The following is a 27,192-nucleotide window of genomic DNA, read 5'->3' as shown; positions in this document are numbered from 1 at the left end:
TTTCTTATTGTTTGTTAACCCTTTTCCAAGCCGCACCAATCTACAAGGTTTTCCCAAAACATCCAAATATATTCCAATCAATCCAGCTTTGCTGATTAATTTGAAGACATGTCGCATTTCTCGAAAGTCCAATCTAATTTGAACCTTAAATCGAAATGCTAAAGTTGAAATTCTATTGGCGGGTATGTGGTTGATAAATCGTACTATGCCTGGAAAAACGTTAAAGTAGGTATCACAACTCGAACCAGCATCTAAACCATTTCATTCGTGCATAACCTATTCTAGACGCTGCTGTCAGATAATATGAGAAGCAACGCGCTGTCTGTCTGTCGATCCTGACTGCTTAACAACGAAGCCCATGTATTCGTACTGCTTAAACATTTACTGTGGCACGAGTATACAGAGCCCATGATTATGTAAATTCGTGCACAACATAAATATTAAAGGGGGCATTAATATTCCGAACGTCAGAAATATGCATTGTAGTGGATAAACACTGCTCCACTGAACTATTGCTAGTTACTGCAAATAATTGTATGCGTTAATGTGTATGTGTCATTACATTAATTAGACTTGTCATTTACATTAGAATGCTTAAATATTAACCGTAAAATAGTTTTATTACTGTAATATTGTAAATTTTATTGTCATGATTTTCCGTGTAAATTTTTGAGAAAATGAAGATTTTTAAATTTATCGGCCCAATTAGAACAACGCTTATAAGATGTCACAGCGATACGATACCGATCTGCCAGTGCAGTGTCAAAAGTGATATTTATTCAAACAAAAACGTTATTGTTTTGAAGTAATAAATAATCATTAAGAGCATTTAGTTACGAATATTATTATTTAAAACAGGGTTTGTGTCAATGTTGTGTCAGACAAAACTGAATTATTTAACTTTAAACGAGTACTCGTTTTAATTCTATCTTAAATATTAGGTAGGTATTGTTATTTATTACGTAGAAGTTCTAACTCATGAGATAATTCAACAAAATGGTGTTTTATTTTTTACAACTCAAAAAGAAAATTCTGTCTGATCTTGTTAATTTATTTTGAATGAATTATTTTATCTCTTAAGTAGATTGAAATAGCTGGATTAAAAAAATAGTTTTAACACAAAAATGTCTTAATTTTTTAATATTCAATACACATAAATCATTCATTTTAACATTAGTTGAAAACTATGACCAAATATAATAAAACAGGTTAAATCAGACAAAAATAAAAGAATAATATTCAAACCAAACTCAAGGGCAAAAATTATCTTCTTATATTTAGATCGTTGCTTGTTAACTTTTGAACTGTTGAGTAAAAATTATAATTATGACTGACAGACGAGAACTAAGCTTTCTTCTTAAACCTTGAGAGTAATAAAACACGAATCTAGTTTAATAATAATGTTTATTCACTTAAAATGTTTTTAAACAATCTAATTTATATTCTCAGAGGCTCGGCGACAGTTCATACCTACACGAAAATCCATTTGAGTCTGTCAATCCTAGCTCAGATGACGATGAAATAGAAATTTCAGTTTTAGAGTACCTACCTACCTACCAAGTGAAACCGCGTGTTTATTAAAAACTAGGGACCTTATTCTCAAACATTATTTTGGCGTATCAATGTTGATAACATATTCGATTGCTCATACGAGTATTCATGACGAAATCACGCCATGTTTATGTAGCTTTGGAAGCGAGCTACCTATAAAGTATAATCTAAAAACAAATCAACATGTTTATTTTTCGAGTTCTCTTAATCGCTAAGGAAAGTTACATTTCTATTTCATACAATAATATGTAATACCAAGAAGAATTTGAAGTAGAGAGTTACTGTCATGGTAAATTTTGTAGTATAGCTATAGTTCATTTACTGCCATCTTTCGACAGAAGATTAACACTGTTTGACTTTGATCCTTATTCTTTCACTGATATGTGTTAACTTGTTAATTATTAATATTAACGCCATCTAGTCAAGCATAGGCTGAAGGTTATGGCGCCATCGCTCGAAAACATTGCACCATACCTTTGGCCTATAGTCGAGTAGATTGCGTTAATATTAATATTTAATAACTTAATACATATCAGTGAAAGAATAAGGATCAAATAAATAAATTCATTCATCCATTCATTCATTAATGGCGTTCTAATAGTTTTATGTTCTGTCGAAAGATGGCAGTAAATTTACAGTAGCTACATAATTTACTTTGACAATCCGTCTCTAGACTTCTCTTTGATAATACGAAATGGCATTAAAATCATAATGAGTTATTTAATAATAAAACCGTACAGATGTCGACATCTTATAACTTAATTTTGAGATAAGTGTTTTCTAGCTTTTAACACTCTTTTAGGTATTAAGGCAGTTTTTGTAAAAATGAATTTCAACATTTCGGACATCTAATCGAATCGGTTTTATATTAGTATGAAGTTTTCATATCAGAATACATCGCGAGATTGGTGCGGCCAGGGGATCGGAACTAATTTTCCCCACGTCACCGGGAGAGCACGTGCTCATATTCTGACACACGTCTCAGTGTACCTGCAAATGAATTTCCACATTTCGATTTAAGCCCTTTTGAAGTCCTTTTATTGATGAAAGATTGGATTTTCGCGTTGCTTGCTTCGACATACGCTTTAATTTGCTTGTGCATATTTTCGTAAACATCGTTCAGGTCGCTCGAAGTCAACACACATGTTTTGGTATACAATGTTTTGTTAATTTTTAATCCGGACCTTTACTGAAATATTTCGCAAAGAAACCACGGTTGTTTAACGGCAAGAATGAATAAATGAAGAAGAATTAGAAAGAAATACTACCGACATAATATACGTTAAAACGGTGTTTTCCAAGAATCAGTTTCAAACTTAACGCGCATTGACTTAAAATGCATTAAAAAGTAAGCAAGCAAAGTGACACGTTATGTTTTCCAGTGTATGTTACAGTTTGAGGTATGTTTATATACTTACTTCGTTTTTTTAGGATTAGAAAAAAACTCCGCGATCTTGACACGTCTTTTAGGTAATTGAAAAACACTTTTTAGTAGCTGTAACTATTACTTATGAGCGCAAACCTATTTTTTAAAAGTGTTTTTCAATAAAAAGACACATCACGATTGTTTATTTATTTTCTAATGCAAAAAAACGAACTATAAAACCGGGCCTGAGTTTTCATCTTTAGAAAGTGAATGAATCAAATGAATAGGTTCGGCATAATATTATGTTTTTATACTATTCATTTATAATATTTTTTCTCCTCCATATATTGTTGTATTGTTATATTGTTTACGTCGAAATAAATTATTTATAATCAGTAATTTAGGCTAAATTATTAGTCACAACGTTATTTTCTGTAAGCTTCTCGCTCGCGAAAAACCAAATGAATATGTATGTGGTTAGTTAGAAAATTCTACTTAATAATTAATTACCTGTCTGAAGTCCGCCCGGCCCTTATTTGGTAATTAACCTGTAGTGTTGTTGGGTACGTATATTCTATGTAAGAAGACGACCCACGTGTATTCAACACGTGTACTTACTTATCTTGGATTCCACTCGGAGTAAATAAGAGATTCAATAATGCAAACACAGGCATTTATATGTGATAAAAGAAAACAGTTAATTATAAAGATGTCTCAGCTCTTTTAGTTTATGAATATTTATGAACCGATTAGTCAGAAAAAATAAACGACAACATGTACCTACCTTATGACGTAAAAATTATACGGTCTTAGAGAACTGGGTCATATTTTTTTCTTCTGTACAGTCTTATTACTGTACATTTCGGAATCTAATTGACTGCACATACATGTCGTACATGTTATACGTGATTATAATCCGTATTAGAGTTGCACGTTCTTCACGTCTTGTCGAACAGCAACTCTAATGGCGGAAACGATAACGATAACGATCAACGATATAAAAACTGCTGTACAGGCAAGAGAGATATAGACGCATAATAGATTCCTGAAAAGGAGGGTCACCTTCTTAACTTGTACCTTACTTTACAATATATCTACATCCTCACTACAACTGCTGTTTGCCGTGCTGCTCACAAACAACCCACCTGAAGCCACTAACTATTAGTTTACCGGCTAACTGACTGCTACATCTTAAGTGTAATAATTGAATCAGAAACTTTACAGTAAACTAGTTTAATACACAAAATGTGTGCGTCTGTGGTTAGTAAATACTTATAGAGAGGCTTTGTTTCTTCATAAAAAGTTCGGCCACACTTTCCTTTGTACGCTAGAGTTGGCAGAGCAAGTTCCAGAAAGATTGTTCTCAAGTAATTATCGGATTAATATACTTGGAACGTCGAGTCGTTGTACTGACGTGAACAGAACTGTTTTGCGCTCGGAAACAATCAGAATTAAGCAGAGAACAATTAGGCCCACGTCTAAGTTTCTTTTAACGGCACTTAGCTGGGAACGCTCGCATAACTTCACTCCCAACTAATGCCTTCGATTGGTCCATTTCGTTAATTATTCGCCACTTCCTACGTAAGTAGATTTACGGCCTGCTATTCTCGCCTTTTTTCCGCTTATAAGATTTTTACTTAGGAAAAATCGAGTGGCGCAATACGTAAGCGAATTATTTTCCATAATGGCTTTTGTTAGAAATTTTACGTTAATTTGCATTGCCAATATTTATTACGACGCAATCAATACGAAGTGCTTCTACGAATTTCAAATGTTAATTATTAAATAGAGCTAATGACGTGTGGTGTCACGTTGATTATGCTTGTCACGTTGTGCAATTAAACATACAGTTGGTGCTACAGTAACATAATTGTATAGGTATACCTTTCAGTAGACACCTGCAATATAATATAATAATTATATAATATATTATGTAAAAGCGTCGAATATATGATTACTTTAACTGCACAATTAAACTAATCACCAGGAAACGTAATGGATTCCTTTGTTACGTGACAGGATCAAGAGCCGCCCTTGTATTATGACACGCGGTAAGTGTAATTGACAAAGACAAGCGAATACATTTGCATATTACGGCGCGCCGGGAGCGTCAATGGCGGGAAAGTGCGTCACGTAAAAACCGCGGCTGTTCCCGCCGTAAAAAAACATAGTGAGCCGAGATTTTGTCCCATGAATTCTTTATACGAAAATCGCAAGTTCTCTGATTTACCTAGCTAGTGAATTTTCCTTAATAGCGTCACAAAGAAGAGAGGAGTTAAAACAACAAGCGAGCGGCCGGCAGCCTCACGGAATTTTGCCGACGGCATTTTTCCAGCCTTTTTCGTGTTACAACATCGTGTTTAGAGAAAGGAAAACTCGCCGACACCGAGAAACTTTGATTATAGCCTTCACGAGTGGCCGTTCCTTCCACGATCGAGGTGATAGACTCAGGGATATTTCTTTTTTATGGCCCTCTTTGCTACTAATAAAACAAATTTACTTTTTTCGCCATAGGAAGAGTTTGAATGGGTAGCATGTGGTCTATAGCTTTTCTTTCCCTATTGTAAAAGTTTTGACCTTTTATTTGGGAGCACAGTATGTTTCTATATCACGGGACATTCAGTTGTCGCAGTAAACTTGTGAATTTGCTTGTGGCACTTTTTGCTTTTTGCGAGGGAATCATTTAGAGCCGCACGGGGTTTTACTGCTTACTTGGAGACTTTATGTATATTTCGCATGAGACGTTCCATTTCTGGTAGCGAGCTTTATGACTTTCTTATTAGATATAACTGCGTCGGGGAGGTAACCATTGCAAACAAATGTTCAGCCTTCGTCTACATTCAGCACGATAAGGTTTCACAGAGAATTTAAATAGCCATCTTGTGTGGTTCAATATCACTGTCGTTATTTTATATACAAGAACCGTAACTAATAAAGTTTCTTAACGTAAATGGCTTTCTTACCCTTCTTTATGAAGGCTTTTGTATCTCGAAACAAACATGTCACAAACAATCGAATACCTAACGTGATTATCCGAAAAAAAGCGCGGAAAAAATGGAAAGAGCTCACGAAAATACAGCTGCGCACTCAACCGTTAGAATCGCTCGCACAGTGGGCATTATCGAATTAGTCGATCGTGTAGCGAGGCAACTCGCAATAATCGCTCGCCCGATCCTCCACTTCCAGACGCGGTTTAACCGCTAGGAAATAAAACAAATATTGCTTTTGCGCAGCGATTGTAAATCAAAATTAACGGCCTTAATATAGCGGGGCGGCCGCCTCTAAGCTCCCGCCGTGAAATATGCTCCGCTCAATGTTAAAAACGGGATTAACCCTTGATGGAAATAGTGCTAGTCCACGCCGTCGCCACGCAGCTTCTAATTGATACATTACTGTAGTTTATGATTAAGAATTTTACTTTATTTTAGAACGTAATTTTTTTTGTACGCACAATCAGAATTAATATTCGTAAGAAAGAAAAATTACCTTCCCTAATTCCTAAATAAATATTTACTCGTATATTTTATTTATTTATTAATGTAAAATCTTTTTTTATTAATAAATAAGTAAATAAAATAAAAATTATAAGTAATCTTTTACTTATAATCTTTTTCGTTTCTCTCATTCTCTTCGATCTTGAATGCAATTATAGACAGTATTTTATTTATGATAGTACTTATTTAGTTACCTACATATTTACTTATCGTACCTATTTTGAATAAAAAACATAGAACACAATATTGCCAAATTGAGATTCATAAAAATTCTAATTCAAAGCTACAAAACGATCATAAAATGCAATATTTACCTCTGATTTCCCTTTAGACACGCATTGGGCCACATTGCTCGGTTCCAGGTTTATAGAATCCCGCTGAAAATAAAATAAGGCATATTAGTATTTTTCTCTTAGCAATTGCTAAAATCATTGAGGTAGGTAGGTAAATAGGTACAGATTCGGCTGGTCTGTATACAAGAATATTTTAACGAAATTGATTCATGACATTAGATAAGACAAATTAGGTTCGTAAACTAAAAGTTTCAGAGATATTTTTTATGCTCGACTGTTTCTTTTACAAGATAATGTAACAAGAGGCTTATGAAGTATGACACGAAATTTGCCAAAGTTTTAACTCTGTATAACGTCTTACGTCTAAAAACATCGGACTTAAGGATTAAAGTTTTGACAAGTCTATTAGGCATTCAGGCTTGTGTAATCGTTCCAGACCTATTTTCTGCTAAAATATTCTCAAAGTTTGACTTCTCATTGGAATAATAGTGAAGTTTAAGCTATTTCCATTTTCATTTACATAGTGAGGACATTTTAATTCATGCAATTTTATTTAGAAACCTCTTATAAGAGTAATAGGTTGAGTTTGAGGTTGTCTGGCTCATTTACAAAGCCTTTGTTATATAAATCTACTTGTACAATGGCCATCAGACATAATGGAGTGGCCAGGGCGCTCACAAATATCTGAACACTCCTCTATTGTCAAGTCGCTAGAGTGCGTGTTCCGATATTTTTGAGCACCTAGGCCGCTCCGATATACATACCTGATGGCGACTGGCGCTGTCATTGTCACGTTTGGTCTGTTTATCAAGATGTCGCGTGATCGCTTAGGGCCCCCCCACATCTAGTGTCTTTCGAGCGTTGGCGTCTATAACTCTATGGCCGCTGCTCGACGCAACGTCGACGCAACTGCGCAGCGACGTCATTTTCCATAGCGCTGACCAGACGCCGACGCTTGAAAGACGCTAGATGTGGGGGGCTTAAGGTAACATTCCATTTCTGGCCACAGCTGCGCTACTGCTCCAACACGTCGATGTTATTGTCAATTTCCATAGTAAAATGAATGGTAGTGCTGCTGTCGTTGGAAATGGACTGGTGTTGGAGATGGATGTTACCTTTGGGGTAACATTCCATTTCTGACCGCAGCTGCACTACTGGTACTGAACGCGTCGGTGTTATTGTCAATTTCCATAGTAAAATGAATGACAGTAACGTCGCAACAGTAGTGCAGCTGTCGTTAGAAATGGACTGTAATACGAGACTGTTAAAATTTGTATGCTACTTTGTTAAATTAATAGGTACTCACTTCGCAATGGGATGCGCTGATGTTGTTCATGTTCAGACGATACAGTCGGTCCCTGGAAAAGACACAATTATTAATAATAGTCATTATTACCACCAATTTAACGCAACAGTCCCGATTTAATGGTTATGGTTAGTAAGAACATTAAGTTTCAAAATATCGCGGCATTATTGTTAATTGCCTACGGCATAGGCGGCGCAGCAGTTCGTTTTCTCATTACTAAAGGTAACATTCCATTTCTGACCGCAGCTGCACTACTGCTCTGAGACGTCGATGTTATTGTCAATTTCCGTAGTAAAATGAATGACAAGACAATGAATGACAGTAACGTCGCAACAGTAGCGCAGCTGTCGTTGAAAATGGATTGTCACCTTAACAATTCGTAGCACTTCAACAGACCCACTGCGACTGCCAGCGTCCCGGAGGTTGATTCTAATATGACTATTTGTTACGGTTGTGATCTCCTTTGGATAAGACGTTGAAGATCGCTCACGCTGTTTGATGCATGCGAACTGCAATGCTCCAGTTAGGCGGGTTCTTGGTTCGTAGGCGATTTTCGCTTTAAGGCGGAAAATCCGTTTTATCGGCTACTACGAACTTAGCGCGTAGCTCGTACATCCTGCAATAATATGTTACTCTTCGAAGACCGCAAAAATATATGACACGTTCTTATGGCTCTACAAATATGATCCTGTCAGATATTTTTGCGGCCTTCGTTGTGTAACATACTATTGCAGGTGACTGTACTGTCAGTGAATGCGTTAACGTAGAAGCCAATTTGAACTTACACTAGACATCAAAACCATATCTGAATGATGTCAATTACACGTAGTTATCATTTAGTCGCTTTGATTTTGATGCCAATTGTACTTTCGAACTGGTCTGTTAAACGTAGGTATTAATTTCGTAGCGTAGGTATTGCTAAAGATTGCGAAGAAACAAACCTAAATAACACTATAAAAGAACTACATACAAGTGATATCAATGGATAGATTAAAGGCACTTTAACCTATCCATTAACTTTTACTTAAAAAAACACTTTAAAGAACAAACTCTAAATACTCAAATTTTTTCGAGTGTAGTATACGATATTAATATTAATAAGCGTAAAATAGCTACTTTGTTTCAGTCGGTATTTTAACTTTCACAACAACATATTAATTTAAACAATCCAATAAAATAAAATTACGGAGACTCATCAGCATTACGGGCTAGTAAAGTTCAAATCGCAGTCCTGGCATAGGGATACCAGCTACAAAATTAGAATTTCCTGACAAAATTCCTGATTTCCGAATATTTTTCCTGACGTTCATATTTTTGACGACGACGGGGGAGGGAGAGGGGGGGTCTAGCCGTTAGCGATGGCCTCCCGATTGAGCCGATAGCCGCGTTTATTAATTCAACTTTTATTAAATTTATTATTTGTATTAATTATGTAAATAAAAAGATACTTTATAAAAAAAAGTCTATCAATTCATGAAATTCCTGATTAGGGCTTTTCAACTTTGCACAACCCACAACTGGAACCATGTTGATTTAAAGCTATTGAACATTAACGCCTATTTACTAATAAAAATTAATGCGTGAACAGGAATAAAAATAGTGAACATTCCGCCCACCAAAATACAGGTACAGCAAAAAAAAACTTTCAGCGATAATAAAAATACAAGTAAGAAACTACGTAATAACATTGTTTCTATCATTATAATGACATACTACGCATTTGAGTATGTCATCGATAAATGATTACTCATACCCAAATCGGTCCCAAAAATTGTTTCGACCTTCCATGATACTACTTTATATTGAAATTAGGAACAATTAAGTTATACTGGAACCTTGCACAACCTTGTCTCGTTTAAGTTTCACACGTGTATCGATTTATACTGGAGTTTATTATAAAGCTTATAATAAGAATATTAATACCTTCATCCTTATAGTTCATAAATGATGCCCCCGGTAATAATTGTGTCGGATATTATAAATTTGCGTTGAAACTCGTTGTAAATAATATTTAATTACTCGAAGTATTTGTAATACAACTAATAAACACACATTAAGCTCACAAGTACCGCTTCAAGTTTACTTATTCAATAGGAAATCTGAAAATTAAATTCTAACCTTGGAAAAGTTATTAATACTAAAATTAAGTCAATACACGTTTCTAAAAAAGTTAGAACAATCATTATATTGACCTTGTCTCGTTTAAGTTTCACACGTGTATCGATTTATACTGGAGTTTATTATAAAGCTTATAATAAGAATATTAATACCTTCATCCTTATAGTTCATAAATGATGCCCCCGGTAATAATTGTGTCGGATATTATAAATTTGCGTTGAAACTCGTTGTAAATAATATTTAATTACTCGAAGTATTTGTATTTCTTTATTAGTCATTTTCGTGTTCCGTCCCTATTCCTGGGGCTCCGGCTCCATTCCCCAGGCCAGAATTCCTGACATGTCAGGAAAATTCGTGTCATCTGGTAACTCTATCCTGGCATGATTACGAACTAACATTTAACTATAATGGAACGCTTAAAGAAGATCGGTTTACGACAGAAAAACGCCTTTATTACCTTCGTGACACACACGATTGACCCACATCACTCGTTATTATTGCATTACCAGTGTAATCTGACCCTACCAATTTTAGCGCGGCTTGTTTACTCTGGGTAAAGCAATGAGCTATTTATAAATGCCAGGGGTCTGCATAGCTTGGTTAGCAACATACATGGCAGCTCTGCTAACAAGTTAAATCGTTTTGGTGTAAATATGATGAATCTCATTAGAGTTAGAGCAAAAAAAGTCTGAAGCGATTATGAGAGGTCACGCAGTGCAAGTGTTATTTACACGTCATAATTTCATAGAAGTTTAAAAATGACAGTTGCACTGCGTGGGTTATTAAAATCACTGCAGACTTTTCTCGGTCTGACTCTAAAATTAAAAGAGTTTGCTTTGCTTCACTAGGTTTTAAGGTAGGTAAATTTAATCTCAGGTACTTACGGATGCAATCTTTGGCAATAATTTAAGTTTTCACTTTTCAGAGTCCCTTGCTTTAGTGTAATACGTTCTGTATATATAAAATCTTCTAGTTTTTTGGGCTATAAGTTTCCAAGCTTTTGAAACATGACTCCTATTATAATTTCTTATCAAATTTGATATTTTGTGTCTCAAAACCTCAATCACAAACGCAGCAGAAATACTTCGTGTCGTTTTATATATAACATATGTAAATCATGATTAGGCATATATAAAGATAATGTGCTTAAAAATGTGAACGTTTCTTAAAGAGAACCTAATTACGCTAGCAGGCATCAAAGATTGAATTCCCTAACAAGTTTTAAAGATATCAAAGCAAATACATAATCACTATAATCTATATAGTAAAAAAAATCAAGACATAAAAGACTTGCGTATTATTAACACGAGACGTAATATTACTTTTAAAATTTTATTTGCATAATTCGTTACTTTGATGTTGAGACGTAATTCTATTACAAAATTCATTTGTGACACAAATTTGTGTTAACCTTTCGTGAAGGTTGTTCAAAAATAGTTTAGTTGTCTGTCTGTCTGTGTGTAATCAAATCTTGCAAGTTAAATTTGATCCAGTTCCCGGTTTCCGATTGAGACGAAATTTTGTATACATACGTAAGTCGGATGACAATGTAATATTATGGTGTCATCGAGCTGATCTGATGATGGAGACCGGAGGTGGCCATAGGAACTCTGTGATAAAACAATGACACCTAATTGTGTTTGGGGTTTTTAGAATTGTCTCGATGAGTATTAGTTGTCTGTGGAAAGAAAAGTACAGTCTGCGATAAAAGGTTGTACCAAAAATGATTTTTTTGCCAAAAACTTATTTACTTTCACCTGACCGTTGTCTATCTGTAATCAAATCTTGCAAGTTAAATTTGATCCACTTCCCGGTTTCCGATTGAGCTGAAATTTTGCATGCATGTATAAATCAGATGACAATGCAATATTATGATGTCATCGAGTTGATCTGATGATGGAGACCGGAGGAGGCCATAGGAACTCTGTAATAAAACAACGAAACCTAATTGTGTTTGGGGTTTTTAGTATTGTCTCGATGAGTATTAGTTGCCTGTGGAAAGAAAAGTACAATCTGCGATAAAAGGTTGTACCAAAAATAAATGTTTGCCAAAAACTTATTTTGTTTACAAATTACCACGAATTATGGGTAATTTTACTTTTTCGATAGATTTATGATATGATATAATATCTATAGATTTTCATATTTTATGTGACAGCTCTCATAGAACACTTAAGAATATAACGCAATGCTTGTCTTATAATGAATTCGTAACATTAAAGTTGTACTTCAAGCATCGGAAAATTCATTCAATTGTATACAATTTTTACGCAATAAAATAAACAATAGTATATTACGATACAAGTGCGAAAAATAGGAAATTCGTAACGAGTGGGGATAAATTAAAACACAACCGAAGGGAGTGTTTTAAATCGACACGAGTTGCAAATTACCTATTCGCACATGTATCGTACAACTAATGTTTAACGTTGTAACGTAAACGTTTTACAGTACATATGACCCTTTAACTTTTCGACATAGTTATGTAATGTGCTAATTATCGCACTAGTGTGGTTAAGTAGCACCATATGTACCTACTGTAAATAAATATTAAAGGCAGTTGTAACTTACATAGCACCAACGTATAGGGTGTCCCTTTTCGTGTCCATGAAGAATGTTCTGTAGTAGAGTGTGCCGCATGTGAATTCCCGGACATGATCTGTGGACAAACGAAATAAATTGTTAACTTGGGTTTTAATAGGTCGTTATAATAAGTCTTGTGATGTTGACACTTCAGTAGGGCTAAGATGGTCGATTCTTTATCATATTTGTCACCATACCTGTCACGTTCTTACAAATATGTAAGTGTGAAAGTGACGCACGGCATTACAGGTGATAAAAATGCGACCATGATACTGCTTCGGAATACATTACAAGTTGTGTGATTTTATTTGTGCATATTCTAACACAAACACTTAAGAACACACTTATTATTCATTTGATTAATGTTTAATCATAGACATTACTTGTATTACATTGATATGTTTTTACTTTTAGAAGGTAGAATATGAATTAAATGTTAATTTATTGTTAGCGAAAATAAGTCATCTCCGATCCACATTGAATCAATAAGAATTCGTTTCTAAATACAACTTTTTGCGTGTAGCGCAATTAAAATAACAAAAAAACACGACAAATAAAATAAACATAATTATTTATATATTTAGCCTTTGTTACTGGCCAAGTATTTAATGGTATTGCAATGAAAAGGTTTTTCATGCTATACTTTATTTCTTATTTAAAATATAGTGCAGTATAGTGGCTAGTGCAGGGGACAGCAGGGAGGATATACGTTCACAGAGAGAGGCCATGGTTGAGCGAATGAACTTGACCCTTAGTCTCGTTTCCCAGTGGGGTGATGACAATCTGGTCACGTTCAATGCCTCCAAAACGCAGACGTGTCTATTTTCCGCAAAACGGAGTCCATTCGACCTGACTCCTTCTTTCCGGGGTGCATCTGTACCTATTACCGACAGCCTGGAACTCCTCGGCATGGAGCTGAGTTCAGTCTTCAGCTTCGGCAGCTTCATTGAGTCTAAAGCACAAACTGCGGCCAGAAAGCTGGGCGTCCTAAATAAGGTGAAGCGATACTTCACACCTGGACAGCTTCTAACACTTTACAAAGCTCAAGTCCGGTCGTGTATGGAGTATTGCAGCCACCTGTGGAATGGCTCAGCTAAATACCAACTCGCCGCTTTGGACTCAGTGGAGCGCAGAGCCAGGAGGATGATTGGCGACAAGAAGCTAACGGCTAAGCTTCAGTCTTTGGCCCATCGGCGGAAAGTCGCCAGCCTGTCGGTATTCTACAGGTTGCACTTCGGGGAATGTGCCCAAGAGCTACACGAGCTTATTCCACCGTCCCCATTCTACCATCGGACTTTTAGACGCACGGCCGGTTTCCATCCTTACTTGGTAGGTATTCCACCAATTCGCACGAAGCGCCTTGCTTCTACTTTCCTTATGCGCACTGCCAAGGAATGGAATTCCTTGCCGGCGTCTATATTTCCGTGTTCTTATAACCCGGCAACCTTCAAATCAAGAGTGAACAGGCACCTTCTGGGCGAGCTCGCTCCATCGTAGGCCACGTCTACGCCTCGGCTAGTCTGTGGCCATGAGTAAGCCCATTCATATTCTATCTATATATATAAATGCAAGTGTCCTGACTGACTGACTGACTGATTCATCAACGCAGAGCCGAAACTACAAAAGCCAGAAAGTTGAAATTTACACACCAGATTGCATTTATAAAGTGTACGAGAGAGATAAGAAGCGATTTTGAGAAATTCAACCCCTAAGGGGGTTAAAAAGGGGATGAAAGTTTGTATGGGGTTAAAGTTTTCTTTTAAGCTAGGAATTTGAAACTTCGTAAAATGATATATTATTAAAATACAAGAAAACTAATTTCAGCGTTTTTGAAAATTCATCCCCTAAGGTGGTGAAAAAGGGGTTGAAAGTTTGTATGGCAATCAAAAAAATTTTCGAGTGGTTGAGTTGAATCTTTGTATTTAGGGATATTATTAAAAGACGAGAAAAGTAATTTCAGCGTTTTGTAAAATTCATCCCCTAACAGGGTTAAAAAGGGGTTGAAAATTTTAATCCATTATAAATGCTTTGAAACTTCTTAGAAAGGCATAATAGCCCATTACAAAAAAAAGTGATTGCAACGTTTTTGGAAATTCAACCCCTAAGGGGGTTGAAAAGGGGATGAAAGTTCGTCTTCGGGTGTAAATTTAATTTTAAGCTAGGAACTTAAACTTTTTGCAAAAAAGGTATTAAATTAAAAAACATGAAAACTAATTCAAGATTTTTGAAAATCATCCCCCAAGGTGGTGAGAAAGGGGTTGAAAGTTTGTATGGAGATCAGATATTTTGTGAGTGCGGAACTTGAATCTTTGTATAAGGGCATAGGTACCTAATTATGAGAATACAAGAAAAGTAATTTCAGCAACCAACATCAAAATCCAATTGACTTAATTAAAACTTCATACAACTTGCTAAAAAAGAAAAGTATTTAATTTCAACATTGCTTGGATATGAAAATCATATTAGGTACTAAAGATGTAAAATGTTGAAGATAAGATTCCACGCGGACGAAGTCGCGGGCAACAGCTAGTAATAAAAAAAAAAAGTACTAAGTCTTCTGCGTACTATGAGTGACGGCACTGACGGCGCACCATTTTCAAAATAAATGTTAAGCTTATGTGAAGGCAATGTGGAGGCATGACTGTGTTTAATAAATAACCTATTGTTTAGTTCTGAAGACAGGTCACGTTCTGGGGTCATCCAGCTCCTGTTCTGAAGTCTGTAGGTCGAACAAGGTCGAGGCTAACCGAGATACGTACCAACGAATGTTTGCTCTCCGTATATCAATCGATCACACACGGCTCATCTTAATTTCGAACCTTTGAAACTAATAGATTACCTGAACTTAACAGACTTAGAAATATTTAGAAGTTATCTAAGACTTTGTGATAAACCTAATATAACTACTCGTAAAGTTCATTAGTAAGAGTTGTGACTCCTTGAGATTGACTTGACAAAATTACTATTGCGCATATACATATAATGTTACAGTGAGCAAACATTAAACATATTATTTATACAAATGTATATATTTAACTTGATTTCTACGAAAGGTTTAATAATGTCGCTTAAACAACTTAAAAGGCAATTTACGTCACGCAACCATAGGATACTAAGAAACCATAATTATTTAATTATGAAAATTAGTATGCTGTTAAATCGTAAATGTTAGTTACTAGATAAAATAATAAAAACATTTTTAAGATTCTAATTATGCAAACATTTTATGGGTCGACTGTGTGTATATGTTAGACCAATGTTCACGTATCATGTTTGATAACAAGGAAATCTTCAGTTGCCTACTATGCGACAATTTAACTTATAGTCAATTTGCAATCGAGCGCAACGCGACCAGTTCCCTCTTGGCAGACTTTTTAAACTGTTCTCCTATTTGCGCGCTCGGCGCTGTCGCCTGATAGAATACATTTTTCACGGCGCCGTCGTCTGCTCAGCCATGCAAGTTTCTACTGTACCTTGACGAGACGCAAAAGTATATGTGCTCTTTATAAATTCACTAGTTTTCCACTTCGGATGTCCCTCGGGTATCTTTCTTCTCAGCGAGAAGCCGACGTTATTCCGGGTTCTGCTGGTATTTTTCAAGGGCCGGATCAGATTAAAATAGAAATGTTATTCAGGGACTAAGATAGGTTTGGTTGCGGCGTAGAAAGGGTTTAGCTTTGATCATAGAATGAAATATAAAATTCTGATTGCAGTGCGTCTAGACATAGAAAGTTTAAGTGCCAAGCAATCTAAGTTGGATAAGTGTCCGCCAAAATTGATTACGACTCCTGTTGCAAGCATAAACTTTCTACAAATTAATATAGACAAGTTTTCGAGGGAATATTTCGCTGTTTCGAATAGAGTTTGAATAGGGAATGCTACATCGGCAGCGGGGAATAGTCAGGTGTGGATGCAGAAATCAGTATTGCTCGGAGACGCGCCGTAGGGACAGAGTCGGCTGCAAGCTTGTTGTTGCATTTGCATACAGTGACGGCGATGTATGCGGCCGTATGTACGTATGCTAACGCAAGACTTGCCTGGAGACGTTGATTGGAAAACGGAGTAAGCTCAGTTTGGGGAGAGCGCTTCAAGTTGACTTATGGATTAGCTACGTTTTTAGCATTTCAGATACTTTCCCTTTAGTTTAGTCTCGCGTATCTTCGTTGTTACACTTTTACAAATTTGAAATGCAAGTAGGTAACAAACAGTAAATACACACAGCATTCATAGTGCTAAGTTTTTATTTAAGTTCGGAACGTATGAAGACAATATTGGAAGAATGGAAATACTAAATACGTGCAATATGGCACTAAAGAAATAAACATAATAAGATCCCAAGCACGTTTCTTAATAACGTGGAAATTGCTGTGATCTGCGATAGACTTAATAAAAGTTCAGGCAATGAACTTACACATTACTATATTAGCCGGATAGACAGACATACGAAATGCATTGTCTTTTATGAGCTCGTTATATTATATGACAGCGTTATTAGTCTACCAGCATCCATTAGAGACATCAATATGTTATGTGTTGTTTACGTGACAAAGCGAACGGGATGATTACATTGAGGTCATCAATATTTACTTCTTACAACTTGTGTGAAATAATAACATTATTTTCGATTACATTATTTACCCATGTACTAACATTTACTATCAATGTCATAGGATTATAACAAGAAAACTAATTATAGTCTCGTTTTGATACTAATATGATAAATATATATGACAATGACAAATCAATTATATGAATAATACAAATTATCTATCCCTGGAACTTTAACATTAATTAATAATTATTGTAATAAAGTATTGAAAGTCAAATGTTTAATACTTTACATGCTAAGAAAACTGCGTACCTATAATCGAATGGATAATTATTTTTACTGCGCAATAAATAATATTGGTAATATAAAACAAAAATACGGGCATATACTCTCTGGCTTGCCCTTACCGATTTCATTAAATTAATTTTGTTTTTACTAGTAATACTATTTAGTAATCAAGGACATTGTTCGAGTATTAGACTAATAAACCTAAGTAAAAAAGCATCCCCTTCAGATCTACGTGAATAATGGTAACATTGCATTTCTGTCTGCAGCTGCACTACTAGTACGAACGCGTCGGTGTTATTGTCAATTTCCATAGTAAAATGAATGGTAGTGCTGCCGTCGTTGGAACTGCTGCTGCACTACTGTTGCGACGTTACTGTCATTCATTGTCTTGTCATTCATTTTAGTATGGAAATTGACAATTGTCTATCTCTACGTCTCGAATTCAAATGTTTGTGTCGATAGAAGTGTGGTGCAAGCTTCGGGATGCTTACAAATATCTGAACACGCCTCTATTGTTAAGGCGTTAGAGTGCGTGTTCAGATATTTTTGAGCACCTCGGCCGGTCTGATATATCTGATGGCGACTGTACTTAACCTTTTAAATCCATCGGCAGGAGTGGCTCACTCCGAGATTTCGCCGCTTTGCAACAGGTAGCTAATAGCTAAGCCGCGCGTGGCGCTGTCACCACCTAGCGGTCATATCTGTCCCAATCGTAACAGACACGTTTTGTTAGAGAGTGAATCTTCTATAAGTACCTAGTTATTTATTCTGTGGCACCGGATAGAACTAATCTCAGTTAGTTAAAGTTTAGTATTTAAACAAGCAGATTGAATCTACGGTTGAATCGAGGAATATTTAAAATGTTAGGAAGTAGTGCTATAATAATAGGAAAACGTCAAATAAAAAAACCGGACAAGTGCGAGTCGGACTCGCCCACCGAGGGTTCCGTACTTTTTAGTATTTGTTGTTATAGCGGCAACAGAAATACATCATCTGTGAAAATTTCAACTGTCTAGCTATCACGGTTGGTGAGATACAGCCTGGTGACAGACGGACGGACGGACGGACGGACAGCGGAGTCTTAGTAATAGGGTCCCGTTTTACCCTTTGGGTACGGAATCCTAAAAACTGAAGAAGCTGTTTGAGTGAATTGCAAAAATTTTTTACATAGCTAAGCACCTGTAATTAGACTAAAGTTAACTGATCCCATTGTGTTACGGCAGTTAAGCCATTTCTAATTAAATTAGATGCATGCAAGTGTATAGACTTATATGTGTACGAATTAAGTACAATAAATACAATATCTAGTTAATTTTCGTTAAAATTAATCACAGCTTCTTAACTGCGCTTAATTACGAAAAAAATTTTTTTGCACATCACTCGTTATAGTTTGCCCATGGCTCAAAGCCAGACATCAAAACATGATGCTTTAATTATAAAATTAGCCAGACATTAAAACGTGATATCAATGACAAAAATATCGAACAGACTGGAATCGAAACTTTAATGAACGTGTAATATTATTGAAAAAGCAATTACTTTAATATGAAAGTTTTAATAATATATAATCTTGCACATGAATTTTATAGCAACCTATTCCAATTCAAACTATATCAAAATAAGTACAGTAATCTATTATTGACTATTATTTTTCCATCAAAATATACCTAGCCGACTGACATTCACATAATGGATTCTTGTACAGTCACCTGCAATAATATGTTACTCTCGAAGGCCGCAAAAATATGTGACACGCTCTTATGGCTCTACAAATAAGACAGTGTCAGATATTTTTGCGGCCTCCGAAGAGTAACATATTATTGCAAGTGACTGTACGTATATTCGCTAGCATTCGGCGTCGGCATGAAGCGTACATATTTGAGCACGGCCGCCGGTATCTTTCACTGCGGCTGTCAGAATCATATTCGGTGACGATGCATTTTTCATCATCCAATCCCGCACGATGACAATGAAGTAAGAATTGTTTTGTATGATATGCCTTTGAAATGGCGAGGTATAGTCGCCATCAGATATATCGGAGCGGCTAAAGCGCTCACAAATATCTGAATACGCCTCTATTGTCAGGGCGTTAGAGTAGGTGCTCAGATATTGTGACACCTTGGCCGCTACGATATATCTGATGGCGAGGTACGTGGCTACAGTGTAGGCTACGTAGCGTGTAGCGCTCGTAGCGGTTTCTGTTCTATAAAACGAGTTCAAACGCTGCGCGCGGTTATTGGGTTTGGTTCGCGAGATAAATTTCATATGATAAATTATGTTTTAAATGATTTTGTTGATAAAACGATAAATATGACATAATAGTTTGCAGTGGCTTTGGGTTCTGTTATTTTGGTTAACTCAATAAAGCTCAGCTAAATAAATACATCCTGGATCCCACAGGATGGATCTCGGGGCAGAGGAAGACCCAAGCGGAGATGGTGGGACAACCTAATTACATTCTGTGTGGAGTGGCGGAAGTGTGCATTAGACAGAGACAAGTGGCGGGAAAGAGGGGAGGCCTTTGCCCAGCAGTGGGACACACTAATAGGCTAAAGAAAAAAATACTTCGTAGCATAATGTGTATAATGTTATGATTGTATTGATTATACGCATGCCGCCTGGCTTGGTTTACTCTTTTGCAAAAGATCTGTAGGATAACCTTCTCAATTGTGTAAACAAACCGGTATAACCAATTTGGTGGGAATCGAGTCATATGGGCACATCGCTGTCATAATGCACACCAAAACAACACGTTCCTCTAAACCTAATCAACCCAGACACTTCGCAACCGCACTGCCTCATTTCGCGGTGAGTTCAAAGCGAACGCAATCGCCGGCTAATCAGTAGGCAGTGGTCTAGTAATAAGCAAAACTATAATTACTCGCCGCGCTATCAAGATCCGAACACACGCGAACAGTTTAGGCCGCGGCACGACAACGGAACCACCCGAGCTGACAGGACTAACCTAATGCTTTGTTTACATTTTTTTAGTTTAAAGTAGGGGAGAGTACGACCAGGCGTGGCTCACTGCGCAATTTCGTCGCTTTGCTACAGGTAGCTAAAAGTACATCCGTTCCACACCAATTTTGGTGGCTACACCATAATCCGCGCGTGGCGCTGTCGCCGCCTAGCAGCCATACTTATGTACTGTATCTAGTACTAATATTTATTCTGTGGTACGACCAATATTATTATTACGGATACTGTTATATTCATTTCTAGAAGGTTCATCATTTATAATTGAAAGATAATGAGGATATAAGATAGCGACTTATTAGAAAACTCCAGTTAATAATGATAGGCCTTAATAGGTGTACCTATTGTTGGCAGTAGTAAAACCCAAAATCCCGCATGATAAGACATCGTTGATGACGATAAACAGTTAAATTTACTGAAATGAAAAATAAACTATAGAGTAAAATAATATAAAACATATATTTTATTTCATACAGCATCATTTATGTTGTTACTTAAATAACACTGAATTAAATACGCATTTAATTGGTAGAAAAATTAACCAAGAAAAAATATACTTATTTAAATAACACATTAGTTTTTAGTTTCAGTGTTTAGTTTTAAGTTTATAAAATACATTATGTATGTTAGTCAGTAAGGTATTAAATTTGTAATATGGGCCTTGTTAACTGAATTAAATTTATAAATATAAATAAATTAAATAAATTATGATACATAATTCTTTTGCCTACAAATATCCGCTAATCTTAAATATCAATTTAAACATGTTTATGTACTTTTACCTACAAGCAGTGATGGCCGAGTGGATATGACGTCTGACTTTCAATCCGGAGGTCGCGGGTTCAAATCCTGGCTCGTACCAATGAGTTTTTCGGAACTTATGTACGAAATATCATTTGATATTTACCACTAGCTTTTCGGTGAAGGAAAACATCGTGAGGAAACCTGCATACATCTGCGAAGAAATTCAAAGGTGTATGTGAAGTCCCCAATCCGCATTGGGCTAGCGTGGGGACTATAGCCCAAGCCCTCTCGCGCATGAGAGGAGGCCTGTGCTCAGCAGTGGGACGTATATAGGCTGAAATGATGATGATGATGATGAATGACCTACAAGCTACACGGTTACCGACCAAATAAAAATTAACTGCCATGAATACCGCACTATTATTTATCCAAATGAAGATTGCCTGTCGTGCCTACAACAAATAAAGCAAACAAAGCGATTTTGTTTCAAATTAGGGCAAAATTCCTTCTTTGACTTTACTAATCTGATTCATATGCCTGTGAAAACTTTTGCCATTTTTCGGACCGTGAATGTACGAAGGAAACATGGCTTCATTGGGGTAATTGTTTTATCGCATGAGGCAACACCGGCCAGTACCGAGCTCGCAGCTGGAGTTCAAACGAAGAAAGTTATAATAAACCGTAGCACGCTCCACAGATCGTATCGCGCCAAATTATTTTGGTCAAGGATAGTTTAAGCAAACAACGTTCTCTGTTTCGAGGGTATAACTATAATTTCCGAGTTCCCCACTGCTTCGAATATCCTATGCGGGTCACACCGCCCAGTCTCTGTGGAGTACGCTTTATTGCCAGTTATAATAAAACAATGTTGCTTTGTACTTAGATCACTCGTAACTTATCTGTACAAATGATAAAACAAATTCTCTAAAAGCCTGTTGCCAAGCTGTTATTTATAAAAGAAACTTCAAAGAAACAGTGTGAATCATTTAATAAATTAAACAAACCTAGTTCTTTGAAATATTGGAAAGGCAAATAAAATTATAGCTGTGAAATATCAGATAATATTAAAAACAAGAAAGAACTTAATATTTCAGACTGTGGTATGTTCTTCTATTGGAATAAGCAATACTGTACAATTATACTCAAATTAAGACACGAAATAGACTTTACTTTAGAATTCAAATATAAACGTAGCCACTTCTTGTGGACAGGAAGGGTTCCCGATATTTCATTTCATAAATATCATACGTTATTTAAACATTACGTAGAACACACTTATTTAGAATAGCCACATAACAGAAACAATTATCATAAAAAAAAACAATTGAATTCATAACGATAATCTGAGCATCGGCAGCCGTTCACACATCCGTCACAATCCTCGTAAATATCGTGACATCGGCAACGGCGCGTTTCCTAAGCAAAGCGTGCGCCATCGTTTCCCTTGATGGATTACATGGCGATTACCGCCGACAGGAAATCCGCGTATTTTTCATTTGGCAATTGTAACCGTAGGTAATGGGCCCGATATGAAAATATCGTTCTACACGGCACCGATTAGATTAACGGCACACAATTGGCTTACATGGAAACTTGGCCCATTAACTTGCGGTGTTCTTGCCTGGTTTGGAATAAGCAGTGGTATTTGTTTTGAAGAAACATTTTCGGTGATGTATTATGATTTTTTCAATACGACAAAAAGTGGTCAATCTTTTGAAATATTTTGCAAATTTAAAAATTGACGTTTTGAATATTGATAGTATTAAAGATCCCTTAGGCTTTTCTTTATAAGTGGATTTTAAATCGGAATATTGTCGTTCATAAAAACAAAGAATACATTCAGAGAATTTCAATAAAATATACCTACATAAACTATTGCATGGGCATTTTACTCTATAAGCTTATAAGAACCGTTGAAAACCTATCCGGTCGTTAACTGTATTGTAATAATTTACATACGTAAGGTAAAATAAATAAAATATAATAATTTCAGGCCAGATGCCTTTGAGTCATGAACAAAATGTCAAATTTTAATTCGTCAATCGTCGGAATACTTGATGAATAATATATTTTGAACCACGAACTATACAACTGTGTAATCGCGATTGATCAAGATTGCATTCAAAATTGGGTTCTACGCTCCGCAAGTCCGCACCAACCTGAATTCATCGATAGCTATCAGTAATCATCGCTTTTAATCGGCAACAAGGGGCCAATTCCCAAATTAAATATTGACTTGTTATTAGGTTATTTGATGTGGATTTGTTTATGCTAACGCAAAAACAAAGACACCGAGAGACAGAGTCAAATCAAATTGGAATTAAATAAAGACAGTTGGCAGGGTTTTGATGGCAAATATACCTCGGATTAATTAAAAGTCACCTGCCGGCCATTCCTATTTCTGTTATCGCCTCTGACTTTACAAATAGCATGGACGATACTAAATTAAATATTTTGTATGCTATGCTCCCAAAGGACAAGTTTAAAGTGCTCGTGCGAAATGATACGGGTTTGGAAAAGGCAATAAAGGGTGTGGATAGAAATGAAGATGCATACTTTATTGGTGTTGTTTTATTTCTAAATTTTGGACACGTTCGTTCAGTGGTACCTACTAATTTTATTTAAGTTTTGAATTAAAATGTTACCGTTTGAAAATATACTAATTATATGCCTGCTTACTACTTTAATACTTTACATATATAATACACCGTCTACAAATATTTAGCGTTAAATCTTCGTGTTTTGTAGGTAGTCCAAGTTTATGCCAATATGTGTTGTCCTTTTTCGAAATTTGTTTTATTCCTTTCTTAGACTTATCATTTATTTAAAGTATCTAGCCCGAAAATATCTTGAAACCCCACCACTTACGGTGTACCCCTAGCACGATACGCCGCGGCAGTATCTCGCTAGTCTAGGCACAGAATAAATAATAGTACTAGGTACAGAAGGCTCACTCTCTAACAAAACGCGTCTGTCACGATCAGCACAGATATGGCCGCTAGGTGGCGACAGCGCCACGCGCGGCTTATGGCAAACCCCAAAATTGGGGTCAAACGGATGTACTTTTAGCTACCTGTAGCAAAGCGACGAAATCGCGGAATGAGCCACGCCTAGTCTAGGCTAGTCAAAGTCATTTCGTCTCACTGAACAGAAACTTGAACCTGTCCTCCGGCCACACGTATTCACGCAGCTGCGATATAAGATTTGAGTCACGACCGCGAACGAACTCGAAGTGAGTTAGCTAGTTAATCGGTACACGTGTCGAGATAATGTACTGGGGGGTTATTCCAATTAGTTACCGAACTCTAGCGAATAGAATGCCCAGGCAAACTACTGAAAGGATGTTGAGAGTTGCTCTTGTATAATCTGACCGCTTAGCATGACTTGCGTTGTCACTGTCGACGCCATGCCTGCAGTCGCGCTTGACATAGGAAGTCGCGCGCGACGACCCGAGTAGCGGCGCTGTCATTGTCACGTTAGGTCTGTTTATCAAGATGTCGCGTGGTCGCTTAAGAGTGACATTCCATTTCCAACTGCAGCTGCAATACTGTTCATTTTACTATGGAAATTGACAATGACAGCGACGCGTTTCCATAGTAAAATGAATAGTATTGCAGCTGCAGTTGGAAATGGAATGTCACTTTAAAGGTAACATTCCATTTCTGACCGCAGCTGCACTACTGCTCCGACACGTCGATATTATTGTCAATTTCCGTAGTAAAATGAATGACAGTAACGTCGCAGCAGTAGTGCAGCTGTCGTTGGAAATGGACATTCCATTTCTAACCGCAGCTGCACTACCGGTGCTGAACACGTCGCTGTCATTGTCAATTTCCATAGTAAAATTGACAGTAATGCAGCTGCGGTTAGAAATGGAATGTTACCAATGCTGAGGGGTCTGAGCATGAGCATCCGACTCGTTTACGCACGGTAAGCAATGATAATCGTAGCCATCTGAGTGCGGAAGCTGATCACGCCTTTGTTAAATCCAGAATACGCACATTTTTACGTATTTTGTTGCGTATAATATATATGTTATAATATTCTGGTCGAATTCCTTCAAGTTTACTTTTGATTACAGCTTGACAGCCATTTTCAAGTTATGGTAACATTCAATTTCTAACCGCAGCTGCACTACCGGTACTGAACGCGTCGCTGTCATTGTCAATTTCCATAGTAAAATGAACAGTAGTGCAGCTGTCGTTGGAAATGGACTGTCACCTTTAGAGTAACTTTCGTGAAAGCAAAATAAATATCGAATGTAGGTAGCTTCATACGTATTGGTTAGTATCTATAAAAATTGAAAGTAGAGTTAAATATTATATGTATGAAAATATCAAGCTCTATATTTGTATGTACTGATAAATTGGTGACAAAAGTTAAAAACAGTAGTTTGTTTATCTAGTCTACTTATTGTTTATCTCGGGAGGACAAAATATAAGATTTTTTTATTTATTTAAAATATACTAACATTTTAATAACATTTAGAATATTCTACAATGTTGCCTAAAACTTTTGTTGTACCTAATAAATCGGTCGGTTAAACAATTTACGATAATAAATTAAGAAAGTTTTTACAAGTCGACTCGCGGGGCTTAATCAGCTTTTATGACCTTAAAGAAAAGCTAATAAGTAACAGAAAATGTTGTTAAAACATAAAGTAGCTCTCGAGGCGGCGGGTAATTCAGCAGAGTCGATGAAACTTAGGAGCGATTAAACCAGTGTCGTAAAAGGAAACCGAGTAATCTCATACGAACCGTAATAAAGTATTAACGCGAGACCCCGCCTTCAGCTTGCGCTTAAAGGACAGTATTTTGTAATAACACAGTATGACCATATCATACGCTCCGTTTCATAATTCTGAATCTATAATATAATACTTTGCAGCCCGTTTTAGCAGGATCTCAAAATTCTCAGTTCTCGGCCCCTGCTGCTGAAAGGGCGATTTTCTGGGCGAGCTCGCTCCATCGTACTGTACTACGCCTCGGCTAGTCTGTGGCCATGAGTAAGCCCATTCGTAATAATAATAAAAAAAAAGGGACAACGAAATCTGATAGAATTAGGGTCGGTTGCACCAAACCGTCTGTCACCTTTAAAGAGTTTGTAATTTTATTGTATGGGAAATCTCATAGACCACTGCTGAGTGACGTTAGTCAGTCCTTCAACTGTGGTTAGTGCAACCGGCCCTTAGAGATATAGATCTTGAAGTATCAGTATCAGCGTCTCTGAACTAGCTATTAGATATTAATCACTACTTGTTCAAATCCTTAGTTTTATTTCTCAAGTTTCTTTCTACGAAGCCCATTTGTGTCAGATAAGTATACATAAAACATAGCTTTCCATTTACTTTGTTGTATTCTGAACTATTTAAATTGAAAGCATATTTCCTTGCGTGCGCGTGTTTGTTTAATTAAACTTACCTACCTACTTTTTCATAAATTTTACACGTACATTTTAACTTGTAGTGCTATGAAAAGCAAAGAATTTATCGCGTCGTAACTTGCTTTATATCTTATCTTATAAACTTGGCTTTTACGGAGATTATTACTCACGCCAGCAGGTGAGAATAAATTAATGTAAATATTAATTAGGCGGTTAGACATCTGGCAGTGTTTAATAGGAAGGCACGCGGCACGAGGTGTTCCATAAAGCGAGCCTTCTCGAGACTGACAGATTACCTGAATACCTCCCTTTACTGCTTATTAACTTCACTTTATGAACTCACTCTGCTCTGTACCACAATTTCGGAAATGCATGCTAGCAATTTATAACTCCCGTGTTACATATTTACACAGAATTAACGAGACACCGCGTCCCGAATTAAGCAAATACTCCGCGAATATTGATCTCAAGAAATACGGAAAAATGCTAAGATAAAAAGCTAACAATATCGTAAACATTCTTCCTGCTGTTACGGAAAACTT

The 27,192-nt window shown here is 36.5% G+C and overlaps 1 protein-coding gene across 2 annotated transcripts in view; it reads right to left on the bottom strand.

Annotated features, from left to right (window-relative positions):
- Positions 1-27,192, bottom strand: part of LOC134671231 (semaphorin-2A) — a 433,155-nt gene that overhangs the window by 52,465 nt on the left and 353,498 nt on the right. For both annotated transcript variants that reach the window (XM_063529030.1, XM_063529029.1), the window contains 3 exons: positions 12,700-12,787; positions 8,011-8,062; positions 6,726-6,788 (listed from right to left, as the gene is read on the bottom strand). In XM_063529030.1, the coding sequence (XP_063385100.1) occupies positions 6,726-6,788; positions 8,011-8,062; positions 12,700-12,787 (203 nt within the window). The remainder of the gene's footprint in view (positions 1-6,725; positions 6,789-8,010; positions 8,063-12,699; positions 12,788-27,192) is intronic.

The sequence above is a fragment of the Cydia fagiglandana genome, chromosome 15 (genome assembly GCF_963556715.1).
Source record: "Cydia fagiglandana chromosome 15, ilCydFagi1.1, whole genome shotgun sequence".
NCBI lineage: Eukaryota > Metazoa > Arthropoda > Insecta > Lepidoptera > Tortricidae > Cydia > Cydia fagiglandana.
This window is presented reverse-complemented; position numbering and strand designations above follow the sequence as displayed.